The 18,441-nt window shown below is 31.3% G+C and overlaps 1 protein-coding gene and 1 long non-coding RNA gene across 2 annotated transcripts; one reads left to right on the forward strand and one right to left on the reverse strand.

Moving 5' to 3' along the window:
• Window positions 1–580: 580 nt before the first annotated feature.
• zda (peptidyl-prolyl cis-trans isomerase zonda) lies at window positions 581–2,845 on the reverse strand. The gene is made up of 2 exons (XM_014426825.3): window positions 2,667–2,845; window positions 581–2,582 (listed from the first exon to the last, which is right to left on the reverse strand). Exon 2 carries the CDS (start codon window positions 2,559–2,561, stop codon window positions 936–938), a length of 1,626 nt encoding a protein of 541 aa, XP_014282311.1. The 5' UTR covers window positions 2,562–2,582; window positions 2,667–2,845; the 3' UTR covers window positions 581–935.
• Window positions 2,846–5,881: 3,036 nt separating this feature from the next.
• LOC106684613 (uncharacterized) lies at window positions 5,882–11,965 on the forward strand. Its single transcript, XR_001343721.3, has 3 exons — window positions 5,882–6,019; window positions 9,463–9,655; window positions 11,716–11,965. It is a non-coding gene; the product is annotated as an uncharacterized lncRNA (long non-coding RNA).
• The last annotated feature ends 6,476 nt before the right edge of the window (window positions 11,966–18,441 follow it).

Consider the following 18,441-nt stretch of genomic DNA (forward strand, 5'->3'; position numbering starts at 1 on the left):
ACCATAAAATAATTAAATATATATATATACAATTTAGAATTCAAAATCTACAGCCTTCATGTGGCCAAAAAATCTTACTCAACCTTATCTAGTTGTTGAATCATACCAAAAAAATGCACCTTTTATTAACCTTAATAAAATTTATATTTATCATACACAGCATCGAAAACACCTTTTTGATTTTGACAATAAGAAACTTGGAACAATAAGAATGTAATCAAAGTGATCAATTTAATCCAACTAATATAACGTAACATTGATCGGTTATTTATTACTTTAATAAATCATGTATAACATAACATGAATAAACCCAAATTTCGTTTAAAAAAATCATCATTAATGATGTACTTACACAATAGCTGCACTAACCATGAAATAAATTCAATCATAATAAACAATAGTAAGTGAATGTTGAAAAATAAACATAACTTTAAGGAAGACTATAAAACAAATCCTCAAAATATATTATTCATAATATATATAAAACTATAATATCACTGATACTTGGTGCTCCTCAAACAAGATAAGCTTAGACATAATTGTATAAGAGGAATGCTTAAGGTCAAAAAGGATCCAAAAAAACGATATTATTTACGCTATTCTATTTAATTTACGATTTTCATAATTAATAAAGAATAAGGCATAATGTGACATAAAATATAACCACGTGTCTCATATGTACATATAGAGTGATGTAAGCTTTCACCACATTTGGATATACATGATTAATATTGAGATAAAAAAATGTACAAAATATTATAAGGAAATCAATCATCAGATACTCATAAGCAAATTATACACTCACTTTATCAATTATTCATCATAATAGTCTTCATTTTACAACCAAAAACTGGAATTGAAATTAAAATGGTTGTTGATACTAAAGAAACTAAACAAAATCAATTTGGAATAAAGTCATATCAATATTTGTTGTATTAAAATTTATATTTTACAACAATAGTACCTAACACAGCAACAGCGAAACTAACTGCTGCAACCAATGTAAATGTTTTATAATTATTTTTATTATTTTTCTTTTTCGATTCTTCATCAGGCTGGTTACTACTATTTCCCATCATTTTTTTGTAAAGTTCACGTTGTTTCGAATTGACTTTCCGTTGGGCAGCCATAAGAGAAGAGAGTTCTTGCTGTAGTGTTTGTGATTCTGGTTCATGAGATAAAGCCTGCTTGATAACATTTATACTTTCCTGCAATTCACCTTTTTCTTTCAAAATCTTTGCTTTTCTGAAAAGAGCTTTAACGTTTTCAGGTTGTGCAGCCAGAACATTATTCACAGACATCAAGGCAGCATCGAATGCTGAAACTTTCATCTGAGCAGCGCCTAGATTGTTGTAAGTTTTCAGCCGTTCTTCTAACAGTTTATGTACATCTTCTTCACTATGTGGCTCTGGAATATCAGTATCATCTAAATAGTCTAAGGCTCTACGGTAACAATTAATAGCTAAGGTGTTTTCATCACGTGAATACCACCAATTTCCACGTTCTTTTTTCTTAAGGCCATTCTTGATTCTATCCATAGCATTCAAATTATGGATTGGAGGTTCTTCTTTAACATCTAATAAGGTAACTGTATAAATGAGATTAGCTCCAGGAGGGATTTCAGGCCTTTTACCTAATGAGCCATAACCAAATCTGGGAGTTATTTTGATCTCAGCAACCTCGCCTTTATCCATTAATGCTAAAGCAAAGTCTAGACCTTGAATTACTTCATTGTCACTGTGATTAATTTCTAAATTTTCATGTTTTTCAACAATACTTCCATCTTCTAAACATCCAACAATATTTAAAACACAAATATCAGACTTTTGAGGCCTTGAATTCGGTATACCAGGAGTTAATACTTTCTTCATTAAGTGTCCACTTCCTAAAATATCCATCCATTCTTCTTCAGGATCCTTGTTTGCTTCACTGGAAGACTCTTCAACAGTAGATACATTATTTTCTGGTGGACTTTCATTTGAATTTTCGATTCTATCAGCAGGCGTTTCATGATCATTCTCCATCAATATTGAGTCACTCCCCTTACTCTTACTTTCATTAACAGGTGTAACAGTACTGTTGTCTGGGCTCTCCAGATTACCAATTTCTCCTACATTATCATTATCTTTACCAAGATGATCTTGGGTTTCAATATTGCCATTTAAACTAGTATCACCACTATTACTCTTTATCACATTACCAGTACATACATCATCTTCTTTTTCCTTTAAGGTAGATTTAAGATTTATTACAGATTCATCAGCATTAAATGAACTTGAAGTTGATTCAGCACTAATAAGATGAGTGGAGGAATCAAAATCATTCAGAGAGGTTAAAGAATTCAAATTGCTGTGTTGAACTAAATTTTGATGAGATGTATTTTTTACAGGTTTATTTTCATTTATAACATGTCCTTCATTTTTAACAAAATCATCTGATTCGCATGTCAACCTCTCCACACCTTTTTCCAGTGATTGATGTGAACTATCTTCCATCGGCTCGGTAGTTATTTCAGCCTTAGATGCTTGGGCGACAGTTTCATTAGTATCTACATTTTCCATTGTTCACTGTCGGTTAATTTCCTACAATGAATAAAGTCAAATTACTGACAAACGTAAAACAACACTGAACTAACCTTAGCCTTAACTTACACAGATGAAACCTACCATACAACTGCCTTTTCACGTTCCAATTCAGTGGAGTCAGCCTGATAACGATAAGGGCATATCTTTAATTTATATGGGAATGTGGCCAGGTACTGGAACTAAGCAGAATTTTTTTTTATGTTTTTCCATATTTAATATGCGTGTATTTGTAACATCAGAAAAAGTAATACATAGTCTATGTCTGTAACGTTCATATGATATTTTTCCTGAAGTTTGTTAAATAAAAATTAGAAATTATAAGTATTATATAGTAATTTTCTGTTATTTTTTTGATACCAGAAATTGATATTTAGTACGAAATTAAGGTCATTTCATTGTTGCTGTAAGAAAGGGAAAATCTTGGTTGAGATTCCAAGAGGATATAGTAGTTCGTTACTAGACTTAATGAAATCGGTCGACTTCGACCAAATGGGTGCCTTGACATAAGGGAACCTTTCAGATAAGAGAACTTATATCTGAACATTTTTGGGTTATCAATAGAAATAAACTAGGCATAAGTCAAAATCATTACTTTATTGATTATTTGAAATATTAAAAACATTTTTTAAAAAGTTAAACATTTATTATAGTACTTATTACCATTTATTAGTAAAATCATGAATTACTTCTTCACAGTCAATTTCTCGAAGTGCATCTCTTTTTATGGACATAAGTGATAAGCTAGTCACATTAATGTCATACTAATAGAGAATAAAGTTGAATATCTGTTGAGCTTTCAAGGTTACAATGTTTTATCAGATAGCAACTGATTTGTTACATGCTTTGATAACTACAACTGCTTGGATCAATCTAGCTTCAGTCCTCTAAACGTCTTAAATTTTTGTTCTAGCAGCTTTTTCTTTTTTCCTTGAGTTGTTTTAACGTTTACTTTTTCATCTGAAATAAATTCTGGAGTCTGAAGGAATTTCATCGAATTTGCCAAAAAAGCAAACCTTTGAAGATCAGATTCATTTTAAAATTTTTTTTCCCCAAAACCAAATTGGCCATAACTTCAAGAGAGTTCTCCAGTCTACTCCCAAATGGGGACATATGTTGGGTGGTAAGTGAAAGTTATGTGATACACGCAATGCATAGGAGTTCTATCCTTAACATCCAGCTGCATATAGCTAATATCTTACACTAGGGAAAGTATATTTGCACATTATTTTGATCCATCATGATGCGTTAGTTGATGACCGTGGCTTTTGTTCGAGAAGATAGTTGGGAGTGCTATCAATGAATAACACAAATAAGTAAAACTTTTATCCAGAATTTCGGTGACTTAAGACCATCATGATTTTTTGTATTGTATAATTTACGATTGCTGATTTCCGGGAACTTATAACACAGTTATTGTATAGGATTTATTTTCAGATGAAGAAAAACCCTTCGCCTCCTACTTACTCTTTTTCCTTATTTTCAACTTCCTCTCTCTACATCCTCTTAGTTCTTCCTTTCCATAATTTGTGTACATAAGGTGCCCGTGTTACTGACAAGAAACAGTTGCCAAAGAATACTAGAAGATAAGTTGTACATTGTATTCTGTAGATAGTAGTCTACTAATCCGGTTTTAAAGTTCCCTTGGCTAAGTGAGATAATTCCAACATTTTACCAACATATCGGCAAACCAATACTTGTTCAAAGAGTTAGATAATTTCATCTTTGTTGGTAGAATTTTTTTCAATACAAAACATTGTGCACACTCAGTATTTCTATTTGATTTAGATTCGGTAGGCTATCGTAGTTGGCTAGAGGGGAAGGCGGTACTTTTAGGGGCTGACAAAATGTCACTAAATAATAATAAATTGTAAAAATTTTAACGATCCCATTTCATGACTTTTTTATTTGTAACCTGTACATATACGATAAATATTTTTTTAGAATAAATCTATATTTTAGTCAACTTTTACAACTATGTCAGTTGTTCTTTGCACTACCATCAGCGAAACGTTAATTAACAATAAATAGTTTTCTTTTATTATACCTTTTTATATCTTTATTGACCGCCACTCGGACTATCTTCCTCCAATTTATATTAATCATTGTATATGCAATGAACTTTAGGTATTATAAACGAATATATTAATAAAGGAGGTTACGAAAAAAAAACTAACTAACTTTAGGTAATTTTCCTATATTTATTTGATATATACCTTGCCTTAAAAATTTATTTTGTATGTTTTAAGCAAAAAATTATTAAACAAAAACATTGTGGTTTTGAAATTTTTTTGTTGCAAAATTTCAGATTTGTATTACTACCCCAAAAACATAATGTAAGCAACTTAAAATAAATAATACATCATATTTTCTATCTCAAGCTCTTTTTGAGCACCATTTTGCCCAGCGGTTCTCAGTGTGTATGCAGTGGCACCCTAGGGTGTCTTATGCGTTTGCATAAGATTATTGTAGCCCGCGAAGGGTGCCAGGAAATTTTCTTTGCTTAAGAAGGATGTCATGGCAAAAAATATTAGGGTAAATATTTTCTACAGCTTATTGAATCTATTGCACATTTGGATTTGACCTATTGCTCAAAAAAACCTCAGATTCTTCCAAACTGTTTTAACATGAATTGTAAGTAATTTCCAGATATTTATCAAAAAATAATTTGAGATTCATGTAAATTACTTCAAAAAATATTATTTAATTGTGGAAAACATAAAAAATCAAGGAAAATTAATTGAAAAAGGCACGGCGCATTACCTGAGACATAACCGATTCGTCCTGCTTCACTTTGAACTTTTATATTCTATGCATAGAACAGATGAAGGAAGGCCAGAGCGGAATGGAACGGGCGGACCCGTGGAGTGGAGGGCTCTCTATTACTTACTATTTTACTTTCCAAAAGTGGGCTGGACTGGAGAAGAGTCCAGTTTCAGTGAGTGCCTGCTTTAATCGATAAAAAGTGTAGTTTTATTTTAATACGTCACCCTGGACGTGGTATACAAGTAGGTTATTTGGTTATATTTTACTGAATTATACTGAATCTGTGTCGAGAATAACCTGATGTGATACGTGATGGTATAGTGAACTTCATTTTTATTGCATTCAAATTTATGATAAAATTCAGCAGTAATGGCAGCCATTCAGCTTATATGGTGATAATAACGAATAAAATATAATTTAAAAAAATATATTTATATTTTGTATAGTTATTAAATTTAAAATTTATTTTAATACAAATGCTAAGCTACTGATGAAGAAGATTAAAGTAGTATCCTTTATTCTCCATTAGGTGTTTTCTGGCCCCTTCCTCTATGACAACACCTGAATGAAGTACAACTATCTTGTTTGCTTTGCGGATCGTCTAAAGTCGTTGGGTTATCACAATAGTTGTCTTACCAACTGAAGCTTTTCCAACGCTTCCTGTACAACCTGTAAGTATTTTAAAAATAAAAGCTTACACAGGAAATGTCTAAATTCAATAAAGAATATTTCTGGTTCCATTAAAGTCTACATAGTAAGATTACTTTATTAATTAGTAACTATGATTTTAATACAAAACTTTACTTTCTGACTCCCCGTGTCGAGCGCAGAAGTAGATTCGTCCAGAAGTAGTATCTTTAGATTTCTGAGAATAGCTCTGGCAATTGAAATTCTCAGTTTCTGTCCACCGAATAACTTTGAACCTCTTTCTTCAACTGAATTGTCATATGCCTAAAGTAGACACACTAATCGATGAAAAAAATTCAAGAACAAAGAAAATTATTTCATTATTTTAATGTGATAAACAGTTTTGCAAGATAGTATAGTAATTAATGAGATTATTACTGTTGTTACTTGACGTTAATTTATTATCACATGAAATTCGCAACCTTTATAAGATGTCTGAAACCATTAAAAGTGTTGTAAAAGAAATAAGATGGGAGATGAAGAAACCTCTAATGATTGGAGGAATTAAGGAATAATTTTAAGAAGTTTTTCGGACCCCTCTGTTAGAGTTGGATAGAAATGACCACTACTACAGTGGCGAAGTACATTGCAGAATGGACTCTACAGTCTGATATGAGCTCCGACTACTGTGTCGTGGCCTTTAGTATTGTAGCGAGAGAAGGCGGTGCCATAGCTATTAAGGTTAGGTATTCGTGACCCAATCAGCGAGTCGGTGATACTTTTCCAGTGCAGTTGAGTTATTATTGCAGGAGATGGCCCGGTAAAAGAGGAGACAGACATTGACCACAGAGTGACCATGCTGATGGATGCCATCACAGAAACGGCATGAATTCCCCATCAGCGCCGAAAGTGAGAGTACGTCCTGTCCCATGGGGTTCTCCAGTTCGGCTTAAGGGTGACTACCAAATGACCAAGAGTTCAGAGATGAAATGAAAGACCGTCACGATTGTATCGGTTCGACGGGTATTCCTAAAAACCTTATGGAGATAGTCCAGGATCTCATTATGAAGGAAATAAGGTTAGAAGGAGAATACAGCCGTGGAAGTTGGTCTCAGTAATCTCAGAACTATGGCTCTGGTTCGGTTAGGAATATATCTGGTCTGTTGTAAATAAAAACAACGTTTAATGAAAGAGCAATGGCAATTAATGTGTTTATGGTTAGCTTATTAAAATACTTAAAAAAAGGGTGAATAAAAAAAAAAGTGTCCCACTTGAGAATCTAGTAAACTGGGAGTACATCGGAAAACAAAATTTTAATACAGTAAAAATTTCCATTTAACTTTGAAACTGTTTAATTTTTTTTTAAATCTGAGGCCATGAGAATCACTCAAAATACAAATCGTGGGCAGATTTTTGTTTCAGGAAAATCATATCGCTGATTTGCTTAAATGGCGACACATCTTATAAAAGAAAAAGTTTGATTTAGATTTGAATTCTGATGTATTCCAAAGATATTACCGCAGACTGGGATTACTTTCAACAACAGAATTATCCTCTAGGCTGTTCCAAAGTTAGCAGCTTTGTCACAAAGTAACCACAGTCCACAGTAGAATCTATAGAATACGTTCAATGCGAAAAAAAAAAGAAGAATAAAAATGCCAGTTATTTATCCAAAGCAGAGATATCTAGATTTAATCAGAAAAATAAAATATATATAAGTTCAGTTTATTGTTGGATCTCTTCATGTAGAGTATATTTCTTTACATTTATAAAAAAATATAATATTTTTACAATCTGAATCACACAAATTTCTTTCATAAGAAAAATTTAAATAAATAAGAAATAAAAGTTTAACCTACCTGCAGTAGCTTCATTATAAAATCGTGGATATTTGCAATTTTAGCAGCTTCTATGACCTTATCCATTTCAACTTCTTCTTCTAAGCCATAATGAATATTTTCTTTAATTGTCATATCAAATAAACTGGTTCTTGCAATGCAAGGCCCTTTGACTCCTCAAATACCTCACATTTATGGTGTTGATGTCGTTTCCATCAATTAGCTAGAAAATAATCAATAAAAGTACGCAATAATGTTATAATATTGAATATTAAGAAAATCCATGAAGGGTTATGAAATTAGCAGCCAATGTATTAGGGAGATAACGAAACTAATTTTGAGTTTTCCATTACATCAATAGAAATTTTTGTGTCATTACATCAATAGAAATTGTTAACAGTATGATTACATATTTCATCGCCGTGCAACACACGATTGAATGATAGCGTCAGCCTAAAGACACTAGATTTCAGGACACCAGTAGAGGAAAGTGTTTTCCTCAATAGTCCAGCGACTTTTGTTCAGAACGATCGTTTCCACACTAAAAGGAGAACTATATTTTTTATTGTTTTGTCTGTTGTAAGGGGATGAGAATATTAAGTGTATTTAGTTTTCTAAATGAATGGCTCGCGTTAAAGCACTGCAGGACTTGGAAGTATAACAAGGTTGTAGCAATTTATTACCAAGTGACATACTTTTGTAAATTTTATTTTAAATGTGTATGTCCTTAAAAATTATCATTGCATAGTTATTACCTTGACATTGAGCTGTCAATATCTTGTATTGCAAATTAAGTAACTTAGCAAAAATGAACAAAATCACTTTTTTTTTTTTTTTTACAACAAATATAATTTTTTTTAACAGTTGTTTGCTTCCTCACTGCCAAAGGTAGAGAAGCTTTGTATTCATGCAGCAAGTGAAAAAAAATACGTCTTTAGAATCAAAAATTTTCATTCGCATTATACATTCTAGATGTCCAGCAACAAATTTTATTTCGTGTCAGTCTTTCAGTCAATTTTTTTTCGGACATAATGGATTGAACCGTTATTGAAATGTTTTAAAATTGTAAGGGATTGTGCGGGGTGGTATCGACCTAATTACACCCGTCGCATTCCGGCCACTACTTTCGCTGACGCATGCGTAAACGAATTTTCCTCAGAACACCATTTTTATGGAAAACGACTTTTTCAATTTGGTCCAAATTTGGAGGACTATACACTTCAATTATGTTTAATCTTTTGTTTTTATTTATCATTGACGTTTAATATTTATGAGAGGATTCATTTTTAGATTCTATCAAGTATTTGAAACACCAGTGCTAAATCTTAAAAAATTACAATATTTCCTGAGTTAGTTATATAAAATCTCTCTAGAAGTGAGATGATAGTGGATTTTCCACAACCAGAATCACCTATAAGAGCTATTATCTGTCCTTCTTTGACCTTAATACTTAGCTTCTGAATAACCAATACTTCTGGCCTGGTTAGATAAGAGAACACCACATCTTGGAAAATAATGTTTCCCTTGATTTCCTAAAATTGAAACATGATTTTTATATCCATCCCAAAGCTGTTGGGATAATTTATATTTATTTAAACCTACTGGTTTATTTCCTTGATTTATCAATTTATTGAGATATGTTTTTGTAGATGCAATTCTGTAAAGTCTCTTCAGGCTACCCTGGCTTGGGGGTACTGACTGATCAAGACAAAGGCAGGTCCAGCTGACATGGATGAGAAGCTGAGAGCACTCATCGTACTACACAAAAATAAACTCGTCAGGAACAATCAAGACTACAAATTAATACTGCCTCACAAGGACCAGCAACTATTGCCTAATCAAGTATCACTTTCTTGTATTCATACAAATATGATTACAAAAACCTTAGATTTATTCAATTTCCAATTTTTATTTCAAATATAATTTTTTGAGGCGAAAATGAAGAGATATATTAACAATTTTTATCACTGAAACTATAAACCTTCTTGCACTCCAACCTTTCAATGACTTATAAACAAATTGATAGTTTTAAATGAAAAAATTAAAACTATTAGAATAATTTAAAATTTTAAAAGTTAAAAATTTAATACTGAATAATAATAATAATAATAGCTAGAATAATTGTAATAGTTTTAAATTTTTAATTTAATTTTTTTTAACAATGAGGGTTTAAATTTTTAATTTAAAACTAATATTATTATTATAGCAAGATCTCTTAGAATGGTCGGAGGAACTTCAGCGAAAATGGATGACCGTAAATATCTGCAAGAGTAGGTACTGGTCCTTTCCCTAGACGTGGAGGTGTACTGTAATGAATTAAATTAAGTTCTTAAAGTGGTCAAGAACTTTAACAACTTAGGCATAAACATAGATAGACAGAGAAAAATATTCTGGAAAATAGTAAATTGAGCCAAACAAATCTAATTTAGTATAAGCAACAGCATTGTTGGCCATCGGGACGTGGGATCGGAAAGCTCTATATCAAGCTCTCTAAATTTACAAATCAGTCTAGCTCCCCACTCTTATCTATGGGGGTGAGAGCATGATCATGATTGACAAGCAGATAAGTAGAATCATAGGCGCTGAAATGAAGTTCTTATGAAGTTGCAGGAAAAAATATTTTAAAAAACACACAACAAAGAAATGAAAGGATTAGGGAGGAGCTGAAAAAATATGAAAGCTTAAGTAGTTCGGACATATTTGTTGAATGAGCAAGGACCAGAAACCTCACCTCCCCCCCCAAAAAAATAGATGCTCGACTGACTTTCATAAGGCCACATAGAGGGTTTAGAACGATATATGAATGATACTTCCAAAGGTTTGGAGGAAAAATATTCCAAAAACTAAAGCAACTCTGCCAGGACTGAGAGACCTGGCAGCATTGGATTAAGGTCCCTCCACCTAGGGTAGATGTAGATGGGAAATAAGAAAATAAATTAAAAATAAATAAATAAATAAATTAAAAATAAAGGTAATCATATTGAATATTTATGGAATTAATGCCTACTACTTGGTGGTACTATAAAGCAGTGTGATTATCGGTCTTCTCAGTGAATTTTCACAAGGTCAACCTATTATGAGTAACCCGGCAAAATCAGTTATTTACAGATTAATTGTGCTGTAATTTAAGGAAGATACAATGAGAGTGAAGAGAAAATTTATAACTCCAAAATTTTTCAAATCAACTTCAAGGTTTTTATGTAAATAGAATTAAAGTCTCTAACAAGAATTTATAAAAATTAAAAATAATGAATATTTCCTTCTGATGGAATAATTTTTAATACCATTTAATGCTATATGAAACCAGGATTAATGGAATAATAAGAAGTGGAAGACTAAGTGTTCAAATGAAATAACAAAATACGTTAATCTATAGGATCTACAATAAAAACTGATATACATTTATTTTAAGATATCTACTAAATATTTAGAATATTTTTAATATCTTAATAATAAGTTTATTATTTGTTAACAAAAGTTCATTCTACCTTAACAGTAATGTTCCTTGAACCTTCCTACTTCCTATATCATCGGCTTCAAAAATAAATATTACACCCACCAACAATCCGATCAAAATCCTACTCATACCATACACAACTACAAACCAAGTTATGCTTGAAAAGGCTACCCTAAATCAAATTTAAATGCAATAGTTAATAAATACTTAAGCCTTTGAAATTACAAAAATTAATAATCCTTACTTTTTAGAATTTAAAAGTATATCCTGATATTGGTTAATAACATATTCTTGACAGTTGAGTGATTGAATTGTCTTGATGTGTTGAACAAATTCAGTTGCAACCTAAAGAGAAAGTTAATTTTTATTAATTTACAATAATGATATTAAAAATTTTATTAATCACTATTTAATAAAATATTTTTTTTATAAATAACCTTTGTAGATCTAGTTGCGAAGGAGGCAGACTTCGTGTCAGATACTCTTGACTTCATTCCCATGGAGTTGAGTACTATAAATATCAGGATGCTTGGTAAATTTAACAATATTACACGTGTACTGATGAAGAATGAGTAGCCAAAGGAAAAGAGTAAAGAAAGCATGAAGAACTACCTGAGCTGCCCTATCTCCTACTATCTGTTCAATCATCTTATATTAATGACATTAATTAATATTTAGAGTAGCCTTAATCATTAAAAAACTATCCTCATTACTATGTGTTTAAGTTTATAGTATAATAAACTTTTAAATAATCGTGAAGTTTTAGTTTATTTATAATGATATAATATGCATTTATAAATGTATATTAAGCAGATGTTAAATAAAATGTATAGCAAACTCTAGCAAATAGGACATTAATACCATGATAGAAAATTCTCACCATGTAAATGAGCCTTAAATCAATATAGATTTTTAGAGTTTATATCATACACATATACATTTTTATTTTTATTTCCAATTTTGTTAATACCAGATAACACTTGTACCATTGACATGGTTCACTAACTAAAACAATATTATTACTGTTTTACAGTTTTACTCACTGATTCAATGACAGGAGGGCATTTGATTATCACTTCAAGGCATTCAGTAGGTGAGTTCCCACTCCTGTTGAACCAAATTATGTCCAAAAAAGCTATTTCATTAAAAGCCTTATTCTGTAGTTTTTCCAACCATTATTGAGTTACCTTTGTTGACATTACACCATTAAAAGAAAAAAAAAGAATTTTAATTGATTTTATAATGAGGTATGCAGTGTTATTCATGAGATCATATTCCTGTAAAGATTATCAAACTTTGTCTCCTCACCATTTTTCCTGCCTTTCTGCACATTTATAACTTCTCCCTTCCAAATTCCATTTTTCCCAAAGCAAGGAAGAAAGTCCTGGTCCAACCATTGAACAAAAGATTTTCTCCTTCATTCCCGACTTTCGGCCAATATCCGTTTTATCCAATCTGGCCAAGCCACTAGAAAAATTATTACACACCCAACTTAATAATTTTCTTGAACAAAAAGCTCTCCTTAATCCTTTTCAATCCGGTTTTCCCTCTCAACATTCCATACAATCCGCTTTATTGAAAATATCCCAAGACCTCCAATCTGCATCATATATCAATTTTAGTTCTTTTTGATTTTTCGAAAGTATTTGACTCAGTTAACCATAGATCCTCCTCAGTAAACTTTATAACCTTTACATGTCAAATAGTGTCCTGAAATGGTTCCTCTCCTTCCTGTCTCATCATTCTCAAACAGTAATCATTCCGAACAAATCTCCTTCTTCTGACATGAGGTGTTCCTCAAAGGTTTCACCAACCCTTTTTTCCATTTATATTAAAAATCTTCCTGATTTCATTCACCACACACAATACCACCTATATGCAGATGATCATCAAATAGATATAATGATTAAATAGTGATAAAAGTTTTAAGGAATAGGTCTGCAGATAAATAAATTTGACTGTGTTTTGATTGATAATTGACTAATTAGATATTAATGTTTTTGACCTGGGCAGAATAGCCTGCATGAAGTTTAGAGTGGTTTAAATTATATGTTTTCAAAGTGGTATTAAGATTGTCCCTGAAGATGGCCGGGTTGGCCGAAACGTTGGAGGTGTAAGAGAAATAAAGAGTTTTGAGACTATAATGGATAGATTTTGAATTATTTATTATGTAAGACAATGTTTGAAAATTATTGACTAGAACTTTTATAATGTTGTCTTACATATTTTTTTCGGAGAATTGATGATTAGGATTTTTAAATTTTTACATGTTTAAAATATGAATTATTGCTGGAGCTCAAAGCTTTGTTTTGTAAAAAGATTTTTTAAAATGTATTTATCCTTATTTAGACCATTCTAAAACAATGTTTATTTTCATTTTGGGAAAATTGGTTAGTGATTGGGAGTCAAGCTGTGTTTCTTTTAACTCAAAGTAAATGAAAATATTTGTTGTGATATAAGCAGTATAAATTATATTGCTAGTATCATTTATGTTATTATAATATATTTTGTAATTAAATCTTAGATTTTGTGAATTTCACCTCTATTCATCTAGAGGATCATTACCCGCTGGCATAAGAAAAAAAAGTCATCAGAAGTTGAAAAAAGAGGTGGAATCAAACTTGTTCGGTTTTGCCTTCTGCATGAGCTTGTTTTTTAAAAATTCTTTTCTGTCATATGAGGGTATTATCCTGCAGGCAACCAACCTATTCTAATCAGGGAGGGAGGTCCAAGCTTTCTTTCCCATGGACATTACATTATTTTTGTTTTATTTAAATATTATAATAATTGGTAATATTTTTTTTAATAAGAAATATTCAGGATTTTTGATATTTTTCTATTGTTATATTAAATTTGATATTGATTAGTATTTTTTAAATCACTTATATGATAATAATAATTATTTTACATAATGTTTCGTGAAACAAATTGAATTAATTACTATGAACTGCGCTGTGTATTTAATTATGTATTATTTTTTTTAATTTAACAACATTTTTCGTTGCTTAATATTTAAATTAATTTTAACTGACAATCCTTAATAGCTAAATTAAAAGAGAAAATGCATACCATTTCTATAAATTGTTTTTTATTTAACAACACATGAAAAATTGTAGAAAAGGTCTTGAAAAATGGAGGGAGTTTATCACATCCTAAATTATAGGGTACTCAGGGTTTCAGCAAGATCGCCCCTTTCATTATGCATCCCCATCCATTTTAAGTAGAGAAAGAGTCTCAGGGGTCCTGTATTCAGCGTTAGGGCTGATATAAGAGAACATGGTTGCATGGAGTTGTGATTTATTGGTCTGTAAAACTTAAATCCATGTGCTTGTGTAACACGTGTAATCACATTGAAACAACGAGAATAAATTAAGCTTCACGGTATAAAGATCTCAATCTCGTGCAATTGGTATTTCATCTCACTAAAGCTCAATGATGGAATCATTCTCTAAAACATCAATAAATATAACTCATTCTAATCTGATCGATAAACAGCCACCACCAAAATGTCAATATTGTAACAGTATACTAACACATAACCACATCTTCCAGGAATGCCATTTCTCTACTACGGATTTAAGTAGATTAGGAGTGGGGCCAGGTTTATCAATGGCCCTGAATGATGACATGACATAATGAAAAAATATAAAATTGGTATTGACTTTTCTCAGAAAAAATAACCTATTGAACAAGATTTAAACCCCAAATCTAAGCACATTTAAATATTACATTAGAATAATTAACTTACTCAAATTTAAAGAGCACAGAATCTTAAGATGGAAATGAAAAATAAATAAATAAAAATAATAATAATAATAATGCAATAAATTAGTAAAGAATTATTCAAAATATTAAAACTTCTGAATAACATCAGGCCTTATCGTCAGTACAGCTCGACCAATGTTCTGATTCCGGAGGTAACACTGGAGACCAATAAGGACTTGGATCTTTCGTTAAATATTTTGGAACTAATGCAGAAAGCTGTGTTGCTCGGGACTGCGAGCATAGTGAGAAAAATCATCAATATCATAGCTTAAATTTTTCTAGCCTCACCCTTGACTTAGGTCCGGATAGGTACTACTTCTGGTTAAAGCCGAGAATAGGGAAAATTTAAAAATAATATAATAGTGATAATTAAAAAAACTTGAAATATAAAAATAAAATTTGCGTTGATGATCATTTGGTTTTACGTCCTGAAGCCCTAACGAAAAACAAAAACGGAAGAGATATATATATCAGCATTAAAGAATGCCAATTTCAGACAGAGGTAGCTCATCTCACTCCAAGCTCTTATCATCGAAATCAATCTTCACAAATCTTAGTTGTATAAATAATGGATAATTGAAAAATTGTATATCTTATATTATATATTCAGCGAAATGAAAATATTTTAATATTCTATATTTCAGTTTAAAATGTGTTGGAAATTTAAGATTTTGTTGTGATTAAAACACTAGAGAGGAAACTAAGGAAAACTAGAGGAACTCAGTAGGACCATCTAGTTTTTGTTCTTATCTCCTAACTTAGCCATTTAAATGGAAAGATTGTGGAAGTAGAAGATAGAGGAAGAACACTGGATGAATAATACAAACGATACACATCGGAAAGGAAATGTAGGGAAAATAGGCATCAGCACAGTTATACACCATTTAGTTTATCCTAAATTGACAATAGCCTTAGAAAAAATTATAGTAAATTTTTCTTAGTTATTATGGAAAAAAAAAAATTTAATTGAGAACTGAAGGAATTTCTTCAGTAAATAGAAAAACTGTTAAAATCTGCTATGAAGGAGAATTTTATAAATGTTTAATATCCGAAATAAAGTAATGCAACTAAAAATCAAAATTTCATTCTTCATGAAAAGTAAATTAAAAATCAATACTTCATCCAACTTTCTTCATATCTTGTGCAATGATCTCATCATTGACTGAATTACACATGTACTGTTAAAATCAAAACAGTAGGATAAAGAAGGTTGCACTTACGAATTTTATAACAGTCCTTAGTTTTTCTGGATTTGCTTTCTGAAACAAAATGTGCAAGAAGTCAGTCAACAAGTTTAGTTTGTCCGAGAAAAAAATAAATTGATTAAAAACTAAAACTTGTTTAATCTGAATCACCATACATAAATATTTTCAAAATGTTAATAAATTATTGTTATTTATTTTTATAATATTGATCTGAAATGACTAGCTTGTTCTTTTGTTGGATTTCATAGGTATCACTGATGTTCCAAATCTGTAACAAAATATTAAATATTTAAAATAATTACCTACTTGCGTTCGAACTAGTTTGCATGACATCCAGACAGATTCGCGAATTTTATGGTTATAAAATCGGTCACTTACCTTTCAAAATCTGCGGTTCTTCATTTTCTCAAAAATGAAAAACTCTCATGCAGAAAGAGATAACACCTCCAATGACCATTTACAAGGAGAAAATTATAGATTTTAATGATTTTAGGAAATAATATCTTCATTATAAATAATGTTTTGAATAATGAGATCACATATAAATTTAGAAGTTATTGGGAGACCAGGATAAAATTAATAGTGTATACAATTGATAAATACGATTGTTTTAGATTCACTCGATTATAATAATAATACTTTTTTATTCTGGGACGAGTCCCTTTAGAATAAAACAAAGAAATCAATAGATGAGGGTTGAGGAGCATCAGAAATACTTAAACAAAAAATACAAAGAAATATAAACAGTCATAATAAAAAAAATAATTATAGGTTACGTGAGAAAGTAATTATCAGTTGAACAATAAAAAAAAAAAATGAATAAATAAAAAAGAGAAAAGAAAACGATGTAAAAATAATTGAGAATGATATAATAGTTTACATACATATTTACAATTATATCAATCAACAATCTTTGTCGGTATTTATAGTCTAAGTTTTACTGGAATTGAGTTGACGAAATGTTCGTAAATCTTTATACCGGGTTTATTGTGGCTCTTCTGATAACCTGAAAATTCCTTGTTATTTCTATGTTATGCACTTTCGTCAGGTTATGTTTAACTAGAGTTTGTAATAGCAACCTTATTTCTCGATATATATCTATAATCTTGTCCAAGTGTCGTGAATCTTGTTCTTTTTTCATTGGATACCGCAGTAAAATTTATAGCTGTTCGATTGATCTTGGTCATATCATTAAAATTTTGGCATTTAAATTATTGTGGGAGCGCGGTGGTAAGACACAGTGCTACTAACTCCTAGAATCCGGGTTCAACTAGTCAGAAAAATTTTCTGTAACACTATAGCCAGGAGTCAAGCCTGTGGGTTATGGAGTTTTCCTGAGGCCCACCCAGCCTCAATTGTGGGAAGAATCTGGCGATTTAGCGGGATTTTTTTGATGGAAAAAATCATTTGTATAACCATTGTTCCAAAAACAGTGCTTCCTTACAAAGTACTGAACCCATGAACTTTCATGGATCGTAGAGGTTCACATTATTATTATTAAGATGTTAATACACAAAAATTAAAAGATGTGGTCCAGCCAGAAAGATTTTTGAACTCCCAGCTCCTTGTTACATTATTTATATTTGTCTTTGTATGAAGCAGTAGAATGTTCTGCTATTTTTGTTCGTGATGTTTCTGCTTCCAATCTGATATGTATGAGAGGCACCAGCTGGAGTTTTTTAACTTAAAATAATTTCTTTTGTCGGCATGCCAAAGATACCGCCGGACCTATGCAAATATCCATCGGCAACAGATCTAAAGAAATGTACAAAAGTATATAGATAACATATGGTATGCACCCTCTGGGAACGGTTGACCCTGTAGGCAGAGTTAAATAAACCAACAGCCCTTATCTTGCACGTGGGCAGTTTAGACATTAGAAAGTACAGAGAAATAGCCGCCGTACTTGATAACAAATAAACACCCCTTATCTCACACGGGGCCTCTCTAAAAACCTCGGGAAAATAAAGTAAGCCGCCAGAAGCCGGCTTTCTTCAAAGAAGAAACTTTTAAAGATGAAAGGTAGGAAAAAGACCGACTTTCGTCGAAGGTCATTGGACCTTCTCACCCCCTCTGAAAATAGACGAACCAATCAAAGGAAAGAAATCAAAAGAAGGAGGAGTCAGAAGGAGAGGGGAGAAAATTAACAAAAGGGCAGGAAAAAGAGTTTTGGACGCAGTCAGAGTAGAGGACACAGTCGG

This window comes from Halyomorpha halys, unplaced genomic scaffold, assembly GCF_000696795.3.
Source record: "Halyomorpha halys isolate HHAL.00 unplaced genomic scaffold, Hhal_1.1 Scaffold595.1, whole genome shotgun sequence".
In the NCBI taxonomy this organism is placed as follows: Eukaryota; Metazoa; Arthropoda; class Insecta; order Hemiptera; family Pentatomidae; genus Halyomorpha; species Halyomorpha halys.

Coding starts and splice junctions, on each gene's coding strand:
- zda (XM_014426825.3), bottom strand. CDS start 2,561: ATGGAAAATGTAGATACTAATGAAACTGTCGCCCAAGCATCTAAGGCT.